A 21,495-nucleotide genomic window follows, 5' to 3' on the forward strand; every position below is an offset into this window, starting at 1 on the left:
ATGTAGCATCATTGCCATCATGAGATGGCAGCAGGGCGTGCTTTCTTGAAAGTATGTGGGGGTTTATTTTGTGCTTGACTACGATCACTTTCGAAGATACTACCACTTTTGCAAGGCTTCGTGTGACTCGACAACGGACGTATCAGCGCATATGGCCAGCAGCGTTTCTGGGGCTGTGTCAAGCTCGCTATATGCGCAGTGGGCCAGGAAGGCTTTCGAGCACCATATTTTGACAAGTCCATGCAGAGTCATGTGAAATCTCATTAAAGTGATACAGTAGTAGCATGTTTAAAGTGATTGCTCAAGAATGCCGCCTTGTGTGCTTGGTATCTGTGGCCAGTGAAGCATAAATGGCGACAATGACATGCTGCTTTCATTATGAAAGCTCATGTTAAAAAAGCTTTCTCTTCTGTAAAAGGTGAATTCTGCCTGTCTTGTTTTTTGATTGTGAATATGGGGGTGTTTGTATATCTCTCTTTTATAAATTGACCGCATGTTACATTTAGGTGCAGCTTGCATTCAGATGCACTTTTATTTTCTTTTAATTGGGCGTGTTTTGTGCGTGCGTCAGAATCGTGCAGATGTGGTGGTTTTCTGTGACGTATAGATGCAAGCTGTCGCTTTACACTGCTCTAGTTAATAGCCAGAGGAAATGAACACATTTGTCACTGCTCATTGCTATGTCTCTTCATCTAAGCTTGTGCAGGGAATAAGTGAGCTATGCATGGAGATTATGGATTATGACCTTGAACTGTCTCCTTTCCAGCTTACATCTCTCCCCATATCAGCTCATTGGCCTCAACTGGCTGGCAGTCATGCACAAACAAGAAGTGAATGGCATCCTTGCTGATGAAATGGGCCTGGGCAAGACCATCCAGGCCATTGCATTCCTGGCCTACCTGCAGCAGCAAGGGGAGGCCTCGCCACACCTGGTCGTAGTGCCTTCTTCTACTTTAGGTACGGAAAGGCTGTTCGACCTACTCTCCGCTGTAGATAATTTTGTGTGCTGTTCATAGTCCACACAGTGGTAAATACTGATTGATTGATCGGTTGATCGATTACACACTAATGCTTTCTCACTACTGTTGATGAATATGCAGACGGAATACAGTAAAACCACATTAATTCGACCCCCGTTGATTTGGGAATTTGGATAATGCGGACCTGTCGTCTGGTCCTGGCAGTTATGTGCATTATTTAATGTGATCAAACTCTCGTTACTTCAGATGTATTTGACCGCACATAGGTCGATTCAGACAACTCTTGGAGCTCGCCAAGCAGGAAGTGGTGCAAATGTGCAACGCAAAAGAGCAAAAACAGCACTAGCGTCCAACTGCAGTGAAGCGGCAGAGCGCATCACCATAGTCATCAGCAAAAATCGTATGTGAATGACAGCAGCGGCGTAGCACTTTGTCCATATTTGTGCCTTTATGGCCTTCATGCTTGCGTTTACTGCCGTGCATTGCATGGTTTCGTCCGCAGTGGTTGTGACAAATGGTAGTTTCGTTTTGACTCGGTGCGTGCATCGGCTGCATGCCCACAGAACCATAAGTCGCTGTCCATGATCGTGTTGATAGCGATTGCGGCAAATAGTTTCGTTCTGACTCAGTGCAAAGCTGTTGAAGATGAAAAGCGCCGGCTACATCACGATGAACAGATGATATGTTGGAGACCAGTTCACTTGTGAAAAGATAATTGGGATGTGCGCGCGGTAGTGAGAATTGTGTCTCAGATAAAGACGCGCACCGCGCTGCAAAGCAAGTCACGAGGCCTTCACCGCTGCGAGCGCTAATCAGTCACAAGATCACAAGAATTGCAGCTTCCGCACTGCTTTTGTGTAAAATAAAAAGGGGATTTGCAGATTCATTCAGTATATAAAAGCATATCGATGTAAGCATTTGTTTATTGTTTTATTCATACCCTTGATAATTTTTAATTTGTTTAATCTGGACATTTTTTTCACTCCCATGACATCTGAATCAACTAGTTTTTACTGTATTATAGGTCTTAGTCTGATCTGAAATGAAGTCTTTTCTCTCTCACACTCTCTCTCTGTATTGCAATGTGCAGTTAGGCTGCTACCAGCACGTTCTCATTCACCTGCATGATGAACAAGTAGTCATTGACATCACTCACCCACTTTATTGATTGATTGATTGAGTGAGTGAGTGAGTGAGTGATTTTGTGAAGCAGCCTTTATCTGCATCTTTACAGTTATGTTGCTTCCATATGGGTAAGCAATCTGTTGCATGTTTTTTCTCGCAGTGATGCCAAGAGAGCAGATGAAATGTGTTTACAACGAGGGGTTTCATTCCTTATTGCCTTGAAACTTGGCAGGCAGATAAAATTTTCATCACAAATTCAGCATTCATGAACACACTAAGAGGGAACCCTAATTGTACCACATACTAGGGGTGTGCGAATATCAAAATTTTTGAATACAAATCGAATACGAATACTTAGCTTCGAATGTCAAATCGAATATCAAATAATGAAGTGCACATGCATTTATTAGCAAGTTGGGTTGATTTGTTATGTTGGAACATTGCAATTGCATTGTCAATGTTAAAAACTAGACTAGTAAGCCGTTTTACTAAAACATTGTGTATTTGGCTCATGTTAGCTTGGAAAATTCAGTAATTATCACTAGCTGCTCTTGCTAGCCTGTTCCTTATTATACTACATCAAACACTTGTAAACTTGTAGGCATTTGACACTGTGCCATTTGTCACACATCACAGTTGCCGTCAAGCAATAGTCTCAAAAGTGGGGGTGGCGCTGAACAAAAAATGAAAACATGGAAAAGGAAAAAAAGAAAGCACCCTTGTTTGCAAACCCGTGCCTCTTGCCACTAAGACGCTGGCTTCCCGCAAAGTTCTGACGTCTAGTGGGTAAGTGTGCTTTGCAAGCGAATTTCGCTAGCAGCACTAAATCGTCACGAAATTCAGCACAAAATCGCCCCAGTAGTTTTAGATCAGATAGAAACAAATGCTAATAACCGCGTTTGTTCCCGCACAGCCAGAAATATAGTCGATTTGATTTAAATATTCGTATCCAACCGAATATTCAAACATTTTCGAATATATATCGCATCAAACACAAATATTAAAAATATAATATTCGATAATGTTCGAACATTAGAATATTCGTACACCCATACCACATACATATAAACTGTTGGACAAGAAAATTCAAGAACCACTGAAGAGGAGCCTAGTTGCCACCAATCAGTGGAAGCTCCTGTCCCCTCTGGCTTTGAGCTGGGCATTAGGTTACCATAGGTAACCCAAATTGTAGCAACATGTCACAAAAACAGGTCGCTAAATTTAAGTGGAAGAGCTGCTCCTAGTATTGTTCAGGCTGCTACGAGGCACCAAGCTTCTGCTTTGGTGGCCCTATCTACTTTTTTCTTGTCATTATGGGCTTCTTGAACTTATGGACCTTCTCGATATGTTTCACATTTACAGAGAACTGGATGAGAGAGTTTACGCTGTGGTGCCCCTCGCTCGACATTCTTGTCTATCATGGCAGCCAGAAGGACCGAAGGGAGCTCAAGTACAAGATTCTTGGGGGTGAAGTGGGAAACTTTAATGTTCTTATTACGACGTAAGTGCATCTTAACCACTTAAGAAAAATGTTGGCTGTAGTAGTGTAATTTTATATTCTTACTTTGAATGTGGGGACCATCTTTGTTAGTCTCATTTGGTTTAAACTTTACACAAGTTTTATTTACCTAATATTTAGAAAAGTTTTCAAAAGATATGTTAGTCAGATTTTGCTAAACAGGATGCAGGGTGTCCAACAACCGGGAAAATGGGGAATTCTCAGGGATTTTGGATAGTCTGGAAACACTTAGGGAAAACTCGGGGGACTTTGTGCTTCTATCAGCTGTAATTTTATTGAAAGGGAATGAAAGATGCGGTAATGCTGGCTCAGGTAATCCAAAGGAATCGTAACCAATTGTCTTTGATGCCGTGTCGCGGGCTGGAGGAGTTGCCAGCGCAAAGTCAACGACTGATTTTCCAGATGCCCAATAATTCGGACAGCTTCATGTCACCACCACGTACCCGATAGAGTCAACGTATCAGAACGTCTGAAATTTCGGACGCAAGAACCCTTCGCAGTATGATTTTACGGACTTTTTGCCATGACCGCAGGTCCGAAGCGGCATTAGTCACAGCCACCATCGCCGCCATTTTGATTACCTCGCCGCCAGGAACCGGCACTATCACATGCAGATTCGCTGGCAGCCACAGCCATCATTGCGGCAATGCTGGGCCTGGCGGCTTCGATGTTTGCTATTAAGCCTCTTGTCGTTCTGTCCCGTGTTTTTCATTGAAAGCGCTGCTGTCGACCATGTCGCTGACTCCGCCTTTGTAGTCCTCGTCAATCGCTTCGAAGCTTGGAAAGCACAATGCGTTGCATAATATTGGTTCCTGAAAGTCAGCTTTGCTTTGGTTTTGGTACAGCAGCGTTACTCGGTGAAGCATGACAAGCATGGGAAGGGGCAATTGTCACGTATACAGTATGCATTCGTTAATTATACATGAGCGCACCCGCATCTCCTGTCACAGTACAAGCACCGATGTGCCTAATAAGTGCACTGGCAGGCCGTCAGAGTTTTTTCTGATGTGCCTGTGTCAATTTGAGCCAACAATAAAAGACGCATTAATTTTTTTTTTAAACTGCCTGATTTTTCTGACGTTTTCGCTTGCCCTAAGGAGTCCGAAAAATCGGACGTTGGCTGTACAACTGACCAAGAGGATGTTACAAATGGTCCGTGGGGCGAACACGCATCGAAAGGAGGATGAGCACAGAAAAGACCTACGCATTAAGGAATGAATGGGAAAAGAACCGTGCTGCTGTTTCTTTGAAGAAGCTTGAGCTCAAAAAACCAGTGTTGGCTGTCGCCAAGATGCAGGTGTCCCTCATACAAACCAACATAAACTCTTTAAAGTGGGAAACGCAACACTGAGGCATTGTGCACGGGCCGAAAGTATGTCAGGACAGTTGAAGTTGACTTACCAGCTGTTGAGAGAGAATATCACTTGTGACATTTCAGGCTTCATACCAATGAGCTTGCTATCAGTTGATAGAAATAGCTCATATTTGAAAATATTTACTTCTGGATACATCTCCTTTTTAGTCATATTTGAGAATGTTTACTTGATTTGCAATGTGTTTTACCTTATTTTTTAAAGATATTCTTATTTGCAGTGCATTTTAGTGACCCCTTCCTTCTCTTTTCTTTTTGAATAAAATAAACATTACTCCTTACTATTTTTCTTAACATGCTCACTAGAGAGTGACAGCATCGGGCGACATTGTGTCAGCCCAACTTGGCATAAAACAAAGTTCCGTGTCACTCAGGGAATCTTAAAAAAATCACTCAGGGAAAACCTAGAAAACTCAGGGAATTTTAAAATGTCAACTTGGTAGACACCCTGGGAAGTTAATGTCGGGGTACATTGTGCTTTTTAAGCTGTTCTTTTAACTGCTCCTTCACTAAGTTGAGGCTGACGCTTGGTTTTTTAGCTTTCACATATATTTTCAGACGTTGAGTATTTTGTGGCTTTATGTTGTATTGATTTTGCATACTGTGTACTTATGTATATTGAAAGCAAATGTGCTATTATTTCTTACCTCGTTCACGTAAATTCACAGATATTGAGTAGCAACGTTTTTCACAATTTATTCACAAGAGACCAGTTCATCATGTATGCAAGTACGTTCTGAAGTGCAACAAGATTAATAGAACTGTGACTTCAGTTGCATCAATGAATTATGGTCATGCGAAGAGTGTGTGCCAAATATTTCACAGTGGTGATCAATTTGATTGTTGCTAATATGGAATACTTCATTGGTATATTATTGCACCAACTAGTTTTTAAGCCTTGAAATGCAGAAACATTAAAAATCCGATGACTGCATTAAAGGACTGTCGGCAGTAGTATGATTGCTTTTTTACTTTTCTCGTGCATTGTTTAGTGCCGCTGGTGACACACCTCATTGGTGATGGCTTGTTCTCTCTCTATGCCTTGTCGAGACAGGTACAACATGATTTCTGGAAATGGAGAAGACAGGAGCCTCTTCAAGAAAGTACCATTTCATTATGTGATCTTTGATGAAGCCCACATGCTCAAAAATATGGCATCACAACGCTATGCCAACCTCATGAAGATCAGTGTGAGTGCAGCTTCATCACCTGTACCTTCACTACTTCTGCTGTTATTGGTTAAAAATGAAATACTGTCAACAACCGATTTGTGGGACGTTCCTGATCATTTGGATGCGTTCGCAGCACCGCCGCAGACCCCACAGAGCCAATGGATAACTTCTGAAGTTTTGGACACAAATGCCCTTTGCCCTCCGATTTTACGGACTTTTTTGCCTTGGCTGCAGCTCTGAAACAGTATTAATCGAAGCCACCACTGCCTCCATTTTCATTATCTCACAGCCTCGAACCCACGCTCTTGCAAGCTGATCCACCGCGACAACTATAGGCCTAGCTGTTTTGATGTTCGCTGCCAAGCTTCCCGATTTTCGATTCCGCATTTCGTGTTGAAATAATTTGCCACTGTCAGAAATGGCGCCAACTGCGCCTTCGAAATCCTCACCGATAGCTTTGAAGTATGGGAAGCACAACACGTCACATAATGCCGGTTCCCAAAAGTCAGCTTTGCCGCAGTACACTGCAGCATACATGGTGTATTGCGGTGAAGCATAGAAAGAATAGAAAGGGACAACTGTCGCAGGATACAGCGTGTATTTCTTAGTTCTACACACGTGCACTTGCTGTCTCCTGTCACAGTACAAGCACTGATATGCCTAATAAGTGTACTGGAAGGCCCTCAGAGCTATTTCGGACGTGCCTGTGGCAATTTGCACCTTTGGGGGCAGTAAAAGACGTATTCATTTTTTCAAACTGCCCATATTTTAGAAGTTGTTGCAGTTCCTAGGAAGACCGAAAATTCGGATGTTGGCTGTATATTGCAGTCAGATTTAAGCATTGCTCTGCACACAAGAGAGTCTGTTAAAAAAATTTCACTGTCCGAAGCAGGCACTCAAGCATGGAAGTTGCAGTTTTGAGGAAAAAGTTTAAAATTTGCTTGGTAGACCTTGGTAGATGGTCACTTCCATTGTGTAATATCCTTTATGCAAAAATAAAATTATAGAAAAGGAAGGAAAGCATGTACAGCTTAATTATGGCCTGGTAATGGTGGTTCTATGCAGACTTCTTTTAATGGTTTACCTACTTTACAATCAGTATGTTGTTCATGTGAACATGCTGAGAGCAGTCAAATAAGAACCAACCTAAATCTGTGAGTTGTTCTGGGCAGCTGAATTTGTCGCTTCAAGGGAAGAGACAGCTTTCACAAAGCTTTTCTGCTGCAAAACAGTGCAAAACAAAAAGTGCTTGTGCACCTTCTCCACTCGAATGACCAGACGACTGCTGCCAGTTAAACTTTCTGCGTTCGCAACATTTAGCTGTATGAGTCTTGCGTTAGCCTTGTAGGAACAAAGCATTATGGCAGCACACTTCAAGAGATAAGACTACTTATTTGAGTACATAAGACCATATATTTGATTGCATCCCACTTTTCTGCTTGCAGGCAAAGCGAAAAATTCTTCTTACTGGGACCCCACTGCAGAACAACCTCGTGGAACTCATGTCCCTGCTCACATTCGTCATGCCCAACATGTTTTGCAAGAAGGCGGACCAAATCAAGCTCATGTTTTCTGCAGCTTCTGTGAGTCCCACTTGTTACAGTTAATCTCTTCTAGCCTGTTGTCCCGATTTTGCAACACATCAAATTTTAGCTCGAGAATTGAAAGAGAACTAGAGGAATCCTGATCTTGACATCATGTGTGGTCATTCATCAAAAACGCATCAGCTGTTACCAACTCTGATACAGAAAACAATGCTTCATACATGGTGCTTCCAACAAGGGTGAATACTTCAAGAAACTAAGGAACTGATGTGGCTGCGTTCATTCAGGTGCATAAATTGATGTTGCGATCCCTGCAATACCGTGTGTCTTACAGACTGCCATAAGATGGGAGACAGTTCACTTGCAAAGTTGGCATTTGTTCAATGTGAAAACATGCAAATATAGGGTGCGTTCGATTCACCTGCACCACTTGAACCAGTTCGCGAGGTGCTGCACCCTGCCATTTGTTTCAGCGGTGCAGCAATGGCGTCCGCAGAACCACGACGTTCGTTTCAAAAGGTGCAGGAAAGGTGCAGGGTTGGTTCATGATTTTGCTGCACCCGCTCCACTGTCCTTGGCGACTTGATGCAGGCATACAGGTGCGAAGCAGCGGAGTTGCAGACGACGTAGCACACGGGCGTGACCGTTAAAACCGCGCTTACGCACGTCTGATGTGTTTACGCAACCGTGATGTGTATATTTACGCCCCAGAAACCGATCATACCTGCAGTTCAGGACCTCTCAAACTTGCGCACTTCGTGCACATTAGTCTGACATAGCATAACGCCTACACCGCGTCTGCACCTTTGAATTCGTTTCGAGTGTTTCGCTGGGCCTGCACCTGCGGAATCGAGCTGCACAGTTTCTGAACGTCTCGGGAACCGCCGTGAATTGGTTCACAGTGGTGCAGGCGAATCGAACAGACCCATAAAGGCATTGGTTTATGCTTTGTGCTAGATGCCCTTTTCAGTTTAGTTTAAGCGAGTCTACAAATCTCACCTGAAGTAAAAAATAGTGAGTAATTTTGGATGTTCTTAAGGGGGGATGAGGGTCTTGAAAACTTTTTTTTTATTTCGTAACATATCTTCCTGAAAATTGGCATGCAGATATATCTTTGAATGCTGATCCCAAATATATATTCAGATTTTATATATCTCATCTATAAATGAAGATATTGCAAAATAATTCATCCCACATAGGTCTTTTCTTACGGGCCGTTATGATAATTTCTTAATTAGAAAAACTAGTTTCAAAGAATGGCTGTCATTTCCAAGGGCCCATTGCACATCCTAAAGCTAAAGAAATTTTTAAAAAGTGATCATATAGGTCATGAATGAATAACAAAGTAGGAAGAAAAAAACAATGCGGGAGTAATTAGCTTACATCTGACCTAATTGCTAGTCTAATGGGTTTAATGAAAAATGGAAAGCTTTAGGATGTAGTTGAGGTTTTACTGAAAAAAATGATACCTAATTCAATAAAATCAGTTGATGCAAACATTATGAAAAGTTCCGTAAGGCAAAGGCATTTGATCAAAAAAGCAAAGCTGAGAAAATTGCATTCAAAGTTTTGCTTACTCTGCCACTTTTGTTTACCTATCACATGGAAAAATTTAATGCTTTAGCATGCAGCCCAGTCATTACTGAACACAATAACACCAAACTCAAAGAAATCTGTTCATGTAAAGATTGTGAAAACCTCTGTATTGCATTGGTACTTGGCAAAAAAAAAAAAAAGCTCAGAAAGTCGTCTTTACTTGCTGCGCCGACGTTCATTAGCTCGAACTTGCGGGAAGTCGCGGACTTCTTCGCCAATGAAGTTTTATTGTCTGCGTACTTTTCACGCCCCGCGCACTCCGCGCAAAACACCGCGTCGAAGCGTTGAGCACGCGAGCTCGGTTCAGCCGCGTCCGTCGGCACCGAAGCGGCGTTCGGAAACGCCGAAGTCGACGTTAGGCTTAGGTCAGCCGGCTCGGCCGCTTCCGACGACACGGAATCCGAAGCGACTTGCAGCGTTTCAAAAGTTAGCATTTTCGACGGGCTTAGTCCAGGCGCATCCACCGGCACTGCAGAGACTTGCGGTAACACCGAAGTTGACACCGATCGGGACTGTCCGGCCGCGTCCACCGGCGAAGCTGTTGTTGGCGAGCTCACTCCAGCCGCATCCACCAAGGCCACAGCCATATCTCTATGCCACAGCAGCTTGCGGCATTACCGAAGCTGTAGTTCTCGACGATGTAGCGCTCTTATTCCATGCGCGCCTCTTTTTGCTGACTGCTTTTCGCGTGCTTGCTTTCAAGCGCGCGTCTCGCGCCATCGTGACACGCGGAACAAAGACACCAGGCACGCAAAAGCAAGAAATTCGTGGTTAAAAGAGGCGACTCAATAGCCAAAATATCTACAAGAACGATAAAGAAAAAGGCAGAACGAAAAATACAAGAGGAATGCGAAAAATGACGTGCGCGCCGGCGAAAGCAGACGACGCGAAGGAGTCGAACAACGCGGCCGCGGGGCCGCGGCAGGCGAAGCATGCGTCACGGCCAATCAGAGGGCTGCGCCTCGGGGAGGCGCCCGCTTCACCCAATCAGCGGCTGTCTCGCGACGATTTCGCTCTTGAGAACGGGTGCTTGGGGTGCCGATCGCTCCGCTGCACGAGGGTCTACAGCGTGCCGAGGGGCGCCAGAATAGAGAGCGGGAAACCAGCTTTCAAACGAGACCAAGATGGCGCCGATCGGTTCGCGTCGCGCGGAGCTACGGCAGCTTGAAAATGAAGCAAATCTTCGCGCTTGGCGTTCAATTTCGGCTCACCGACGTTTCTAAATTGCCGTTTTTTTTATACTTCGAGTAGGAATTGAGCCATAATATTTTGTAGAGGCATAGTTGGGACATTAAAGACTTCAAAAACGCAATTTTTGAAAATTGCCATTTTTGACCATTTTTCGCGATTTCAAGACCCGCGTCCCCCCTTAATTCACATAGAAGTTAGTCGAACCTCGTTAGTACGTTTTGGAAAAACTTGCAAGAAAAAACGTAGTAACTAGGAAAACGTACAATCCGAATTAACTTTAAAAAATTAACGTACTAAACGGTCGTTGACATCTACGTGATGCAAAGTGTTGCGCTGATCGTTGCAGCCTAAGAGTGCTGACGCGTGTCGAGCTGGTGCTGCTCCGGTGGCCTGAGACGCATTTTATTGTTTTCCTATTGCGTGTTAATTTAAGAGGGTGATGGGGAAACCGAAACGAAATCGAGCTGGTGGGCGATGCTGGATGCTGTCGAAGCAGGCAATGGTGGTATGTTTGGATTATCGCCTACTAAAAGCGTGCAGTATGCTACCAAGGGCACTACGCACCACGCGCTGTAAAACAGGTAGGTGAGGATGCTTATCACACTAGGTTGGTGGCAATAGCTGTGAATGCAGCATGCAAGCACCTGGGCAGAGATTTGCTGGTACCGGAATAAGAAACTGTACGCACCATCATTTTCACGTGAGATGGGCGACTATATACTGCTCCCGAGTGCATGCGCCTCGCGCATTTTCTTGTTTATATGGGATCTAGTGACTGCAAAACGTGTGCAGTCAGGTTCCGGAACGGCAGTACATTTCAGTTATCGCCAATAAAAGTGTGTGCTGCGCTTCAGACGGCACCGCGTGCTGTGAAACAGATAGGCAAAGATGCTTATCGCAATAGGATTGGCAGTGATTGCTGTGAATTCTGCGTGCAGTGACCCCGGAGATTTGCTGGTACCGAAATGAGAAACTGAGTGTGTGCCAGTGTTTTCACGTGAGAAGGATGGGCGAGTATTGCGGTGAATATGCCGTGGCAGGCAGCTGTATACTGTTACCGATTTCATGCACCTCACGCATTTTCTTGTTTTCATAGGCTCAACTGGCTTGAAAAACGTATCAAACAATCGCAGTTTGGCAATGTACTGAACATTTGTGCCGAGAAATCGTGTTTTCTAGGAACATATAAACTAGTAAAATATGAGCATAACTCTATTGGGACATACTTTGTGTTCTCGGTTGCGAACGTTGGCGCCGGGGAAATGTACGTAATGGAACATATCAACGAGGTTCTACAGTAGCCGACCGATATTCCGCACCTGTAGGGGACCGAAAAATAGTCCGAATAAAAGAACAGTCCAAAAAATCCGTGAGTTGCAAAACCGAACTTTATTACAGTTAAACTGGACTGAAGAAGTTGCGGATGGTCCCTTGTTTTAAATTCCTGCTTTTTGTAACAACGTCTGCTTACATCTGTGCAAGCGTCATGTTCTCTTCATACACACTAGACGATATTAGAGCGTTAACAACGTCTTGCGTTGATGTTTGCGGGCGGCCAGAGGTGTTGGAGTCGGAGTCCGAGTCGCTTTGCAGCGGTGCAGCAACCTGGCACACAATCTCATCATCCGCAAGCTCCACGCACAACTCTATTGTTGTCGGTCGCGGCAAACTCGTGAGAAGTAACAACAGGGGGAAGGTCCATCTCACTGCGCGCAAGTCGGCAATCAGCTGTACGCCGGTGTCAATGTCTTTAGCGGTGCCGTTTGCCTCTTAGGTCATGGGCTCTTGAGAGTTGCAAAATCCATTATACCTAAAACAATTGGCAGTCGTCGAAGGCTGAGCAGCCTTCCAGGCATCCGCTAGCATGCCAAGTGCCGAGAACAGGTTAACGGAGTAAGTCTTCCCGTTGTCGAAGCAAATGTGTGTGCGGCCAAGTAAATGGGCCCGGTAGTGCACCTTGAGGTTTTTAATGACCCCTTGGTGCATTGGCTGGAGCGCACTCGTTGTATTCGGCGGCAAGAATTCGAGCCGAATAGCTTGCAGGTTGTTTACGGCGCCGTGTGCCCCGCAGTTGTTTACGGCTATTACCACTTGCCTCTTCTGGTGCTCAAACATCCGGTGTAGACAACGGATGTAATCTTCGAACAAGCTTTGTGTAATCCAGGCCTTTGTATTGCTGCTGTACCACACAGGCAGGTTCTTCACACCCTTACAGCAAACTGGGGTTTTCGCCTTCCCTATCACTAGAAGGGGCAACTTCTCGGTGCCAACTGCATTTGCCCCGACCATGACAATTACCCTCTCCTTACTATGCTTCCCACCAGCACAGGCCTCATTAGTAAAGGAAAGTGAACTGTCCGGCAGCATTTTGAAGAATAGGCGTGTCTTGTCACAAATAAAAATGTATGCAGGAGCATTCTCTTGTAGCAGAGCCTTCAACTTACTCGTCCGGTAATCCATGGCAGCAGATTGATCCACGGCACCGCTCTCCCCGCAAACTTTCTTGAAAGAGACTCCGTGCCTTTTCTTAAACCCACGGACGACCCGTCAGTGAACTTGAAGTCCTGAATGCCCATTTTTAAAGTGAACATCTCGGCTTTCTGCTTGAGCATGTTGGTCGAAATGGGGAGGTTCTTTGCTAGCACTCCTTTCAACCACAGCTGCAGGGCCTCTTCAAGCTTCAGATGTTGTCCTTTCTGGTAATTTTTTATGGTCTTGCAATGCGACTGGTCGACTGCAGACAAGATCTTTCCTTTGTTTTTCATGTAATCAGACAAGGTCTGTTTGGAGATATTAAATTCCTTCGTGACGTCAACTTGGGCCAGTCCTTGCTCGATAAGCCTGACGATGGCGGCCTTCTTGTCCAGCGTCATGGTTGAATTGCTTCTTCGACACATTCGGTAGAGGCGGGTGAAGAGCAGGGGCCATGACATCGAGAACCTGTCAGCGTTGCACTGAATGAATGGCAGCAACACACGGGAATAGTGATGATATGTTGTATGGCAGCTAGTGATGGCAGGTGATGATTTCAATTGCATTGTACTGGATTAAAGCAGGCGGATCACTGCTGGTCGAAAAGTGCACACCACCACCTACGACACCAAGGCAAAACTGATGATTATGGTGGTTATCATGAGCATCACCTGACGTTCATAGGTGGTGTCCAAAACTGGCCTTGCATGACTGGTTTCCGGCTCTCAAAATCGCTTCCGCCATAGGCTATAGGCAAAAGCATGGCCTTTAAGATTGGCGTTTCTTACAACAGGCGCCACTATTGCCGCGTGTATTTAGATGCCTCCTATACTTGCTAATCAAATTACTATACTGATCCAAACCACTTCACGTCCGATCTGAAGCTAGTCAGGTGGCTCAAGATTCAACATGGCGTCCTCCCTGTCTCATAGCGCGGGTCCATCGCGGCAAATTTTGGCTGGAAAATCAAACTTCTGGCTTTATGTTGTCCGAAAATTTGGACGCGAAAATGCATTAGCTCTAGGGAACCGTGATGGTGCATTTGTGTAGTCCGGAATCCATCAAGTCCAAATTTTTGGAGTCTGAAAAATCAGTCGGCTACTGTACTGTATTTTTAACTGCGATGTCAATGTTGTTGTGAACAGTGGTGCAGTTGTAGTTTCCTTATTCAACACTGTGCTGCCTGCTAATAACTATAATCACTGTTTAGCATGACCCACTTGCACTTTTCCACACTGCTGCTTATACAGTAAAAGCTCGTTAATTCGAACCGCAAGGGGAAGCCGCTTCAGTTCGAATTAACGAAAGTTCGAACTAACGAAAGTGAAGGAGAGCAACAGTACACTGCGATTTGGAAGCAGTAGGGCATGTCAGAAAGTGATGGCGTGTGCCCATCTTCAAGTCGAAGCTCTGGGTCCGACTGTGCCACACCACCGATGTCCACCGAAACGAACGTTAGCCGAGGCTTAACACCGTAACAATGAATCGCGACGGCCGATACCTCCTAAGCTGAAAACAGAGGTGCACAACCGATGAAGACTGCCGAGACAAAGACGGTGAACATGTGAAGGTGGCGAAGGCCCTGATTCGTTGGTTCTTGATTGCGAACGCAGCCGCGACGTACTTGATTCACTGTGTTTTGGCGCTTGCCGTGCCATCTCCGCACAACATTAGCAGCTGTACAAGATTTTCAAAACCTCAGAGATTCGCAACGTGCAAGAAGTCTCGGAGGTTACGTAGAACGGAGAGGCGGCAGCCGCTGCTGCCTTCTGACTGACCCCGCGTCGGTTAGATTTTTTTCCGATTTTGCCTTCTCTCGCCGTTCTCTCCGTTTCGGAGGCAATACAGCCTTGTGTGTAGGCAGTAGGCCGTGTGCCAGGCGAGCGTAGTTCGAATTATCCGTGAGGGAACCTTCTCGCGTTCGAATTAACGGACTTTTTTATACATAGACTTCTGTGGAGCTTGGCCGGACCAAATCGTACAGTTCGAATTATCCATAAATTCGAATTATTGAAGTTCGAATTAACGAGCTTTCACTGTACAAGCAATGAAGCAGGCACACTGCTAATGCTTACTTGCTAGGTTTGGCATTCTACTCTGTAGAGTTCTTAGTGTGTATGTTGAAGTATTGTCTGCTTATTACAAGTCTCGGGACAAGAATGACCTTGTCTTCAAGAATAATCAGGTGTAAAACATTATTCCAAGTTGGCGCAGAAAGCAGGAGTGTCGATTCCCGGGACCTCATCAATGCATCGGCAATTTGTGCCTGCTCGGGTATCGCGTCTGACATTTTCACATTCCATCTCGTTTTGTGCGATTTTTTGCATCTGCATTTTTGAGGCAGATGCAAAAATAAGGCAGATGCAGATGCTCTCAGGGACGGGACGCGTCGGTTTCCTCGGGCAACGGTGTTCGAAGTGTGTTCCTCACGCATTTTCTATGCCGATCCCAGAAAAAATCCCCAATTGGTGGCGCTGCAGCGGATTACAGCGTTTTTTATGCACGCGGCAGGCTGCACTTTTTTTTCTTTCTTTTTGTTTTTCCTGTTTTTCGACTGTATCTGACAACCAGCCCCTTCATTACTCGCATTGATTTTTCACAGACTAGCCATCGCTCAAGTTCTGATAGATATTTTGCCATAGAGGTCTTGAAATTGGTGCTAATGTTAGGATTTTCACTAAATGAGTGCATTTATTACTTCCTGGCCTTAAGTTCTGAAATTTTTGCATGTGTCTTAGTGTAAACTGTGTGGTAATATAGTGGAATGGTAAGTTAGCTAATAAGGCATTGTAGTTTATCATGCAAGTAATATTTGCCTATTTCCGTACTTTACCTGAAAAGTGGAAATATCACGATATGATATAGTTTACAAATCTTAAAAATTCATTTCAGGTGGAAAAAGAAGGGGGGGGAGTAAGACACCTGGCATATGTGGTAGTCAATGTTGGTGACAGCTCTCGATTTTATAAAAATGTGATGGTGGGTTACAAGGAGCTTAGTCAAAGTTGAGGAGTTGTGGCTGCAAAGGTAGAGCTGGTTGAACGACTTCAGTTGTGTTATCTCTGATTGCAGAAAAATGAGGAGGAGCAAAGTGGCTTTGAGCGGGACCGAATTGAGCACGCCAAGAAGATCATGCGGCCGTTTGTTCTGCGGCGCCTGAAGCAGGATGTGCTGCAACAGCTTCCAGTCAAACATGAGGAAGAACGATACTGCACCATGACTCCTTATCAGCAGACCTGCTACGTCAACATGGTGGCTGCACTCTCAAAGGAGGTGAGTGCATAGCGCTGTGCAAATGCCTATACTGCACTCACCATGAACATTGAAGAATTTTCTGCATCTTTTGTTACCAAAGCAATCACTCCAACTCTCTATATTGACTTGTTTCAAAATAGCAAGACAATCATGCAAACCTGGGGCTACTGTGAGCTTTCCTGTGGGCATGAGGATGTATAAGGCATGCTCTTAAAACTGTTTTGTGTTTCTCTAAATAGAAACTCACTTTGTTTATATATCTCGACACTATATTGTGTGAAATATTTTCCATTATGTTGTTTTTCACATTCTTCTCAGAGCCCTAATTGTGATGACTCCTTGGTTTTGATGTCATGTCAGTTCTGGTGGAGCAGTACCCTAGTTTTAGTACATATAATGCTATTTCTTTTAAAAGAATAAACTCCTGTATTATGCAATAAAATAAATATGTCTGGGATTACTTTTAACAAAGCCTTCTTAACATGAATTATTTTCTATAGTGCCTGAAAGAAATTTGACTCCCAAAACCTTTTTGTCCTATAATCTTGGTTCAAGTTAGCCTAAAGCTTTACTTTTTCTTTAATGTATGAATCAGTTACTATTATTGCAATGTAACTTACGTTAAGTTGTCTGAATCATCTATAGAACTGTTGCTTTCCCACAAAGTATTATGGGTACTACTACAGTCAAACTCGCTTGCAACAATACCGGTTTTAACAATATATTGTACATTAGAGCAACCCATGCACCGTCAAGTTTTGTAGGTGCTATATGATAAAATGAACCACTTACTACAATGCTCCCATGAACTATTATTAGTTATAACAATAAATTTGCCTAGTGGGTGTGCACCCATAAAAGAAAAAAACAAATCCTCGAAGAAAAAAAAAATCCGAGCCTCTTCGTCACGCCTGTCTTTGTGCAGCGCACCCTGTACACGGCACACCTTCATCGTTACATTGCCTTAGGGGAAAAAAAAAGGCAAGCTGCTTTGTGACACACGCCTTTGTGCCATGCAACATGTATCAATCGCACACCTTTGTTGTATTACATTGCTGGCCTTGTGTGCCTCTCTCCTGCCTCCATTTCACCCACTTGCCAACATGGCAGGTGTGGAAGGAAAATGGAAGAAGGGCAACGAAGGCTTGCCATGTGGGTTGCGTGGATCAAAAAATGTGTCGTAGCGGCTTATACATTTTTTTGTTTTCCTGGATTTCGCATTTCTTTACATTTCGGTACTGACACCCAGTAGCCAGATTTAATGGTTGAAGCCAATAATGCAGTACGGAACCGTTGTAGTAAGCAGTTCACAATGCAGCAGCTGCCCTTGTTACATTAGAGTATTGATAAACCAGTAATGCTGTAAGTGGGTTTGGCAGTACTTCTTTGTGTATAATTAAAATCCTTGAATGTTTGTCCCTTCTACTTTTTTCGTGCAACTCAGTTATAACAGTTATCGGTTATAACAGTGGGATTTTCTTGGAACTTGAACGCTGTTGTAAATGGATTTGTCTGTAGTAGCACTTTGTCGCCCCTGAGCTCCGTTACACTTTCTGGCGTGCATCTGGGGCGCTTGTTTTTGTTTGTGTTCTTGTTCGTGTTCTTGTTCATGTATTTCTTCCTTGTCAAAACTTACCATGTTTTCTATAATAGCCAAGATGCTGAACTTATTGAGATGTTCATTCTTAAAAAAATATGGTGCTACCGCAGTTCAAGGAAACTCAAGAGGGTCAGTCAGGAATGCTGATGAAATTACGACGAGCTTCAAACCATCCACTGCTTCTGCGCAACCACTACGACCTTGAGAAACTGAAAACGATGTCCCGGGTCCTGCTGAAGGTAGTGTCTCTAACAGACTTCATATTAGTTTTTCATGGTAATGCCTCTTGTTACTAGAACTTACATGAATCATTTTCACAATCAAGCATATTTCCACCACGCGACCAGTTGGGAAAAGGCAAATGTTATGCTGCCATAATGTGGTCTGTTAAGTTGTGTGAACGTAGAGACACACATACATATCTTGGTGCAAATTTTAACCATGTGATAAAAAATGGTGCATGTAGTTTGTTGGCCTATGGCAGTATTTGTGCTAAGTTCTGTCACATTTAGCGCATTATATCGAAACGGCTAGAGTGCCACAATAATTCTAATTTATTGCCCGTCAACACAAAAGAAGTGGGCAACAAGAAAATGCAGACTGGAAGGAATCAAAAGTAGTCTTATAAGGGACATCTCTGCCTAGAAAGAAAGATGTTTAGGAGCAGCATTCCGGGCAAGTTGGTAATCCATTACTTAAATGATATTGCGCGACAAAAAAACGACACGGACGTGAAAGAAGACGCTTGCGCTAGGTGTGTCGTCTTCTCTCACGTCCGTGTTGGTTTTTTTGTTGCGCAATATCATTTAAGTAAAAGATGTTTGGACCACAAAATTGTCTGCTAAAATTACTAGGGGGAGCTCTGGCTCTGCGATTGTTGAGTTTTGTTAGGAATGATGGTTATCGCATGAATTTGTCTGATCTTTCTGCTTGTGGCCTCACGTGTTCTCGTGGATTTGTTCACTATACTTTACCTACCTTTATTGGCATAAATTTGAAGCAAGCCTAGTTTTATAAATGCAGAAGGCAGCAAGACAACGCGCACATGCATATTAACCGAGAATGGTGATATTTATGATGCAACAGGCGTCCAAATTCTCACTGCAGCCATGGTTGCCTCTGAATAACAGAAAAAGATCTCGAAGACTATGCTTTCGTTAACTGCATGTGTCAAAAGCAATTTTGCAGCCAGAACCACTGGCTGCATCGTAGACACCATGTGTTTTGGGCACCAGTTTGGTATGTTTTGTTGAAAGTGATCAGTTAGCAAAGTCACAAAGCCATTTGAAGTCAGAAGGATGACGTTAAGGCAAATTCATGTACAGTTGCTGATGGATTTTTTTGGACTTGATGGATATTGTGGACTTTATAAATGCACCCTCAGGGTTCCCATGGAGCTAATGCCTTTTCTCGACTGATCTTTTGGATATCTAGGCCCCAAAGTTCGATTTTCCGGACTAAATCGCTCGTTCCGAGCCATGCTACCCGATCTTGCAGGCCGCCATGTTGGATTTTCCGCTGGCTTAGGCAGGCTTTGCTTCCACTGGCCCGCTCTATAGCCTCCAAGATTTGGATGTGCACGCTTTTCATTAAGAGCGGGTCAACATCTCCTAGTCTCGGAGGCCATGCCTGCTCTTGGCTGACAAAACGCTCTGGGGGGGGGGGGGGGGGGGGGGGGGGAGTGACACACAGTGACGCTCTTGTAAGACTGTATACAGAGACAACTTCACTCTTGCGCATATCCAGGCAAATCTGATCGCTTCCAAGTGCAGTATGAGGCAGGACATTATCAGATATATATTTTTTAGCTGTTCTAAGCGTAGTAAATTTTATTTATTTGGCTGAATGAGTTTTTCGGACTGTTAGATTTTTCGGACCATTTTTCGGACTATTTTACGGTCTTTGCAAGGTCCGGAAAATTGGTCAGCGACTGTACATACTTGCCATTATTCCCATTACTGGCTGAATCGCCATGCTTGCAGCTTCTGCAGACACTAGTGCTAGAGTTCCCTCTAGTGATTTTTAGAGAAAACTTTTCCACGGTTTCTATGGAAGGAGTGTCCTGACAGAAACAAGTCTCCTGGATGGATGATTGGCGCCAGAGACGTTCCTTGTTCGGCTGTTGTTTGTTTATTGCCAATTTCCTATTGTACAACTACAGCACTTGATAAAGTGTTGATAATTCGATATGAAGAAAACGTGCTCCTTCTCAAGCACGTGCCCTCCTACCGCATGCTTTACAACGCTACCGCGCATTTACCCCCTTGCGTTTAAGTAATTGTCGTCAGCGCTCGTGTTTCTCTGAACACTCCAACCTGTTGCATACCCACAGCCTCCACGAGTTGTTTACCAACATGACAAATGGCGCAGCTGTGTTTTCAGCATGGTGCATGGTATTCAATGATGTTTATGCCGCTCAAACTTTTCATGCGAAAGGACGCTTGCAAACAACTTTTGTTTTGGCCAACATTTTTCTAGTTTTTCGCTAAGTTTGCCAGCCATACAGGTTCCCGGTACATGCCAAAAGCTTCATTAAATCGAAACAGTGTTACAAGATTACTTTGTTATGTAGCAGCTAAAAAATATATCCATGGTATTCAATGGAAATAAAATTGGGAAAGGAAACTAGGAAAAAAAAATAAAAAGGAAAATTTCATTAAATCTGTGTTCGTCATATTGAGGTTTGACTGTATTCCATAAAGGGTGTAGGTATACAGACAAGCTGAATCTCAGGACAGTAGCACCGAAGCATTGGATTATAGGAAGCTGCACATTGCTTGCCCTGTAGTCTTCATTCCTTGTGTATGATCGGATGCGGCACACTTCTTGCATATGCTTGTGTGTACATATTTGTTGACTTCGATTTTTCTATATGTTGCTATGTTCTTTCTATTTTCTCAGGAGCCAACATACTTTGATGCCAATCCCGACTTAATATTCGAAGACATGGAAGTGATGTCGGACTTTGAGCTGCATATGCTCTGTGCCAAGTTTCCTGTAAGGAAAACTTTTCTCATTGGTTATCTTACCTGCCATTTTCACCTGTTTGCATTTGCTGGATGGGCTTGAATACTGTACACTCTAGTCTCAATAATATAATTTTTAATGAGGACAAGTTGCAGCATGAGCAAGAGAATACCGGAAATGGCACAACCAGCGCTGTTTATTTGCTACCACGCGTTACCAAGTAACCCAAACCCACACTTAGAATGTTTCAGTCTATTGTTGCCTCATTACCGTTACTGCCTCTGGACCTTTAGATGGATGGACTTTTCACAATAATATGAACTGCACCTTGTCACTGCTTGTACAAGGATAGCAGTCATCTGACTTCCTGAAATTGCATTCTGAGCCACCCGGTTCACTTTGGGGCCAATATGTGGTGAATCTTAATATGATTTTCTGTGTGGAATTGTTTCATATAAAAGAAATTGTGTATAATGAACCAGCTGCAACATTTGGCTTGTCTAGATTGAAGCCATTGAGAGGAGGTGCTATTGCTGTGAGACAGGTGCTCTTTGTTGAGAAAATCTTGCGTCTTTTCTCAGTCGTCTGTTGAGTGTGTCACACCATTATTGCATGATGGGACTATTGTTTTTGTTAACGTACATGCTTGATGAATATATTGCAAAAGAACAACAATTGTATTGAACATTGTGATTTAACCAC

The 21,495-nt window shown here is 43.8% G+C and overlaps 1 protein-coding gene and 1 pseudogene across 3 annotated transcripts in view; one reads left to right on the forward strand and one right to left on the reverse strand.

Annotated features, from left to right (window-relative positions):
- The window catches only part of Etl1 (SWI/SNF-related, matrix-associated actin-dependent regulator of chromatin, subfamily a, containing DEAD/H box 1), a 50,306-nt gene that overhangs the window by 16,490 nt on the left and 12,321 nt on the right, over positions 1 to 21,495 (forward strand). For all 3 annotated transcript variants that reach the window (XM_070538946.1, XM_070538945.1, XM_070538944.1), the window contains 7 exons: positions 767 to 957; positions 3,468 to 3,606; positions 6,051 to 6,186; positions 7,614 to 7,751; positions 16,044 to 16,244; positions 17,937 to 18,065; positions 20,728 to 20,823. In XM_070538946.1, coding sequence (XP_070395047.1) covers positions 767 to 957; positions 3,468 to 3,606; positions 6,051 to 6,186; positions 7,614 to 7,751; positions 16,044 to 16,244; positions 17,937 to 18,065; positions 20,728 to 20,823 — 1,030 coding nt within the window. The remainder of the gene's footprint in view (positions 1 to 766; positions 958 to 3,467; positions 3,607 to 6,050; positions 6,187 to 7,613; positions 7,752 to 16,043; positions 16,245 to 17,936; positions 18,066 to 20,727; positions 20,824 to 21,495) is intronic.
- Positions 11,898 to 13,075, reverse strand: LOC139060090 (tigger transposable element-derived protein 4-like; annotated as a pseudogene).

This window comes from Dermacentor albipictus, chromosome 5, assembly GCF_038994185.2.
Source record: "Dermacentor albipictus isolate Rhodes 1998 colony chromosome 5, USDA_Dalb.pri_finalv2, whole genome shotgun sequence".
NCBI classification, from domain to species: domain Eukaryota; kingdom Metazoa; phylum Arthropoda; class Arachnida; order Ixodida; family Ixodidae; genus Dermacentor; species Dermacentor albipictus.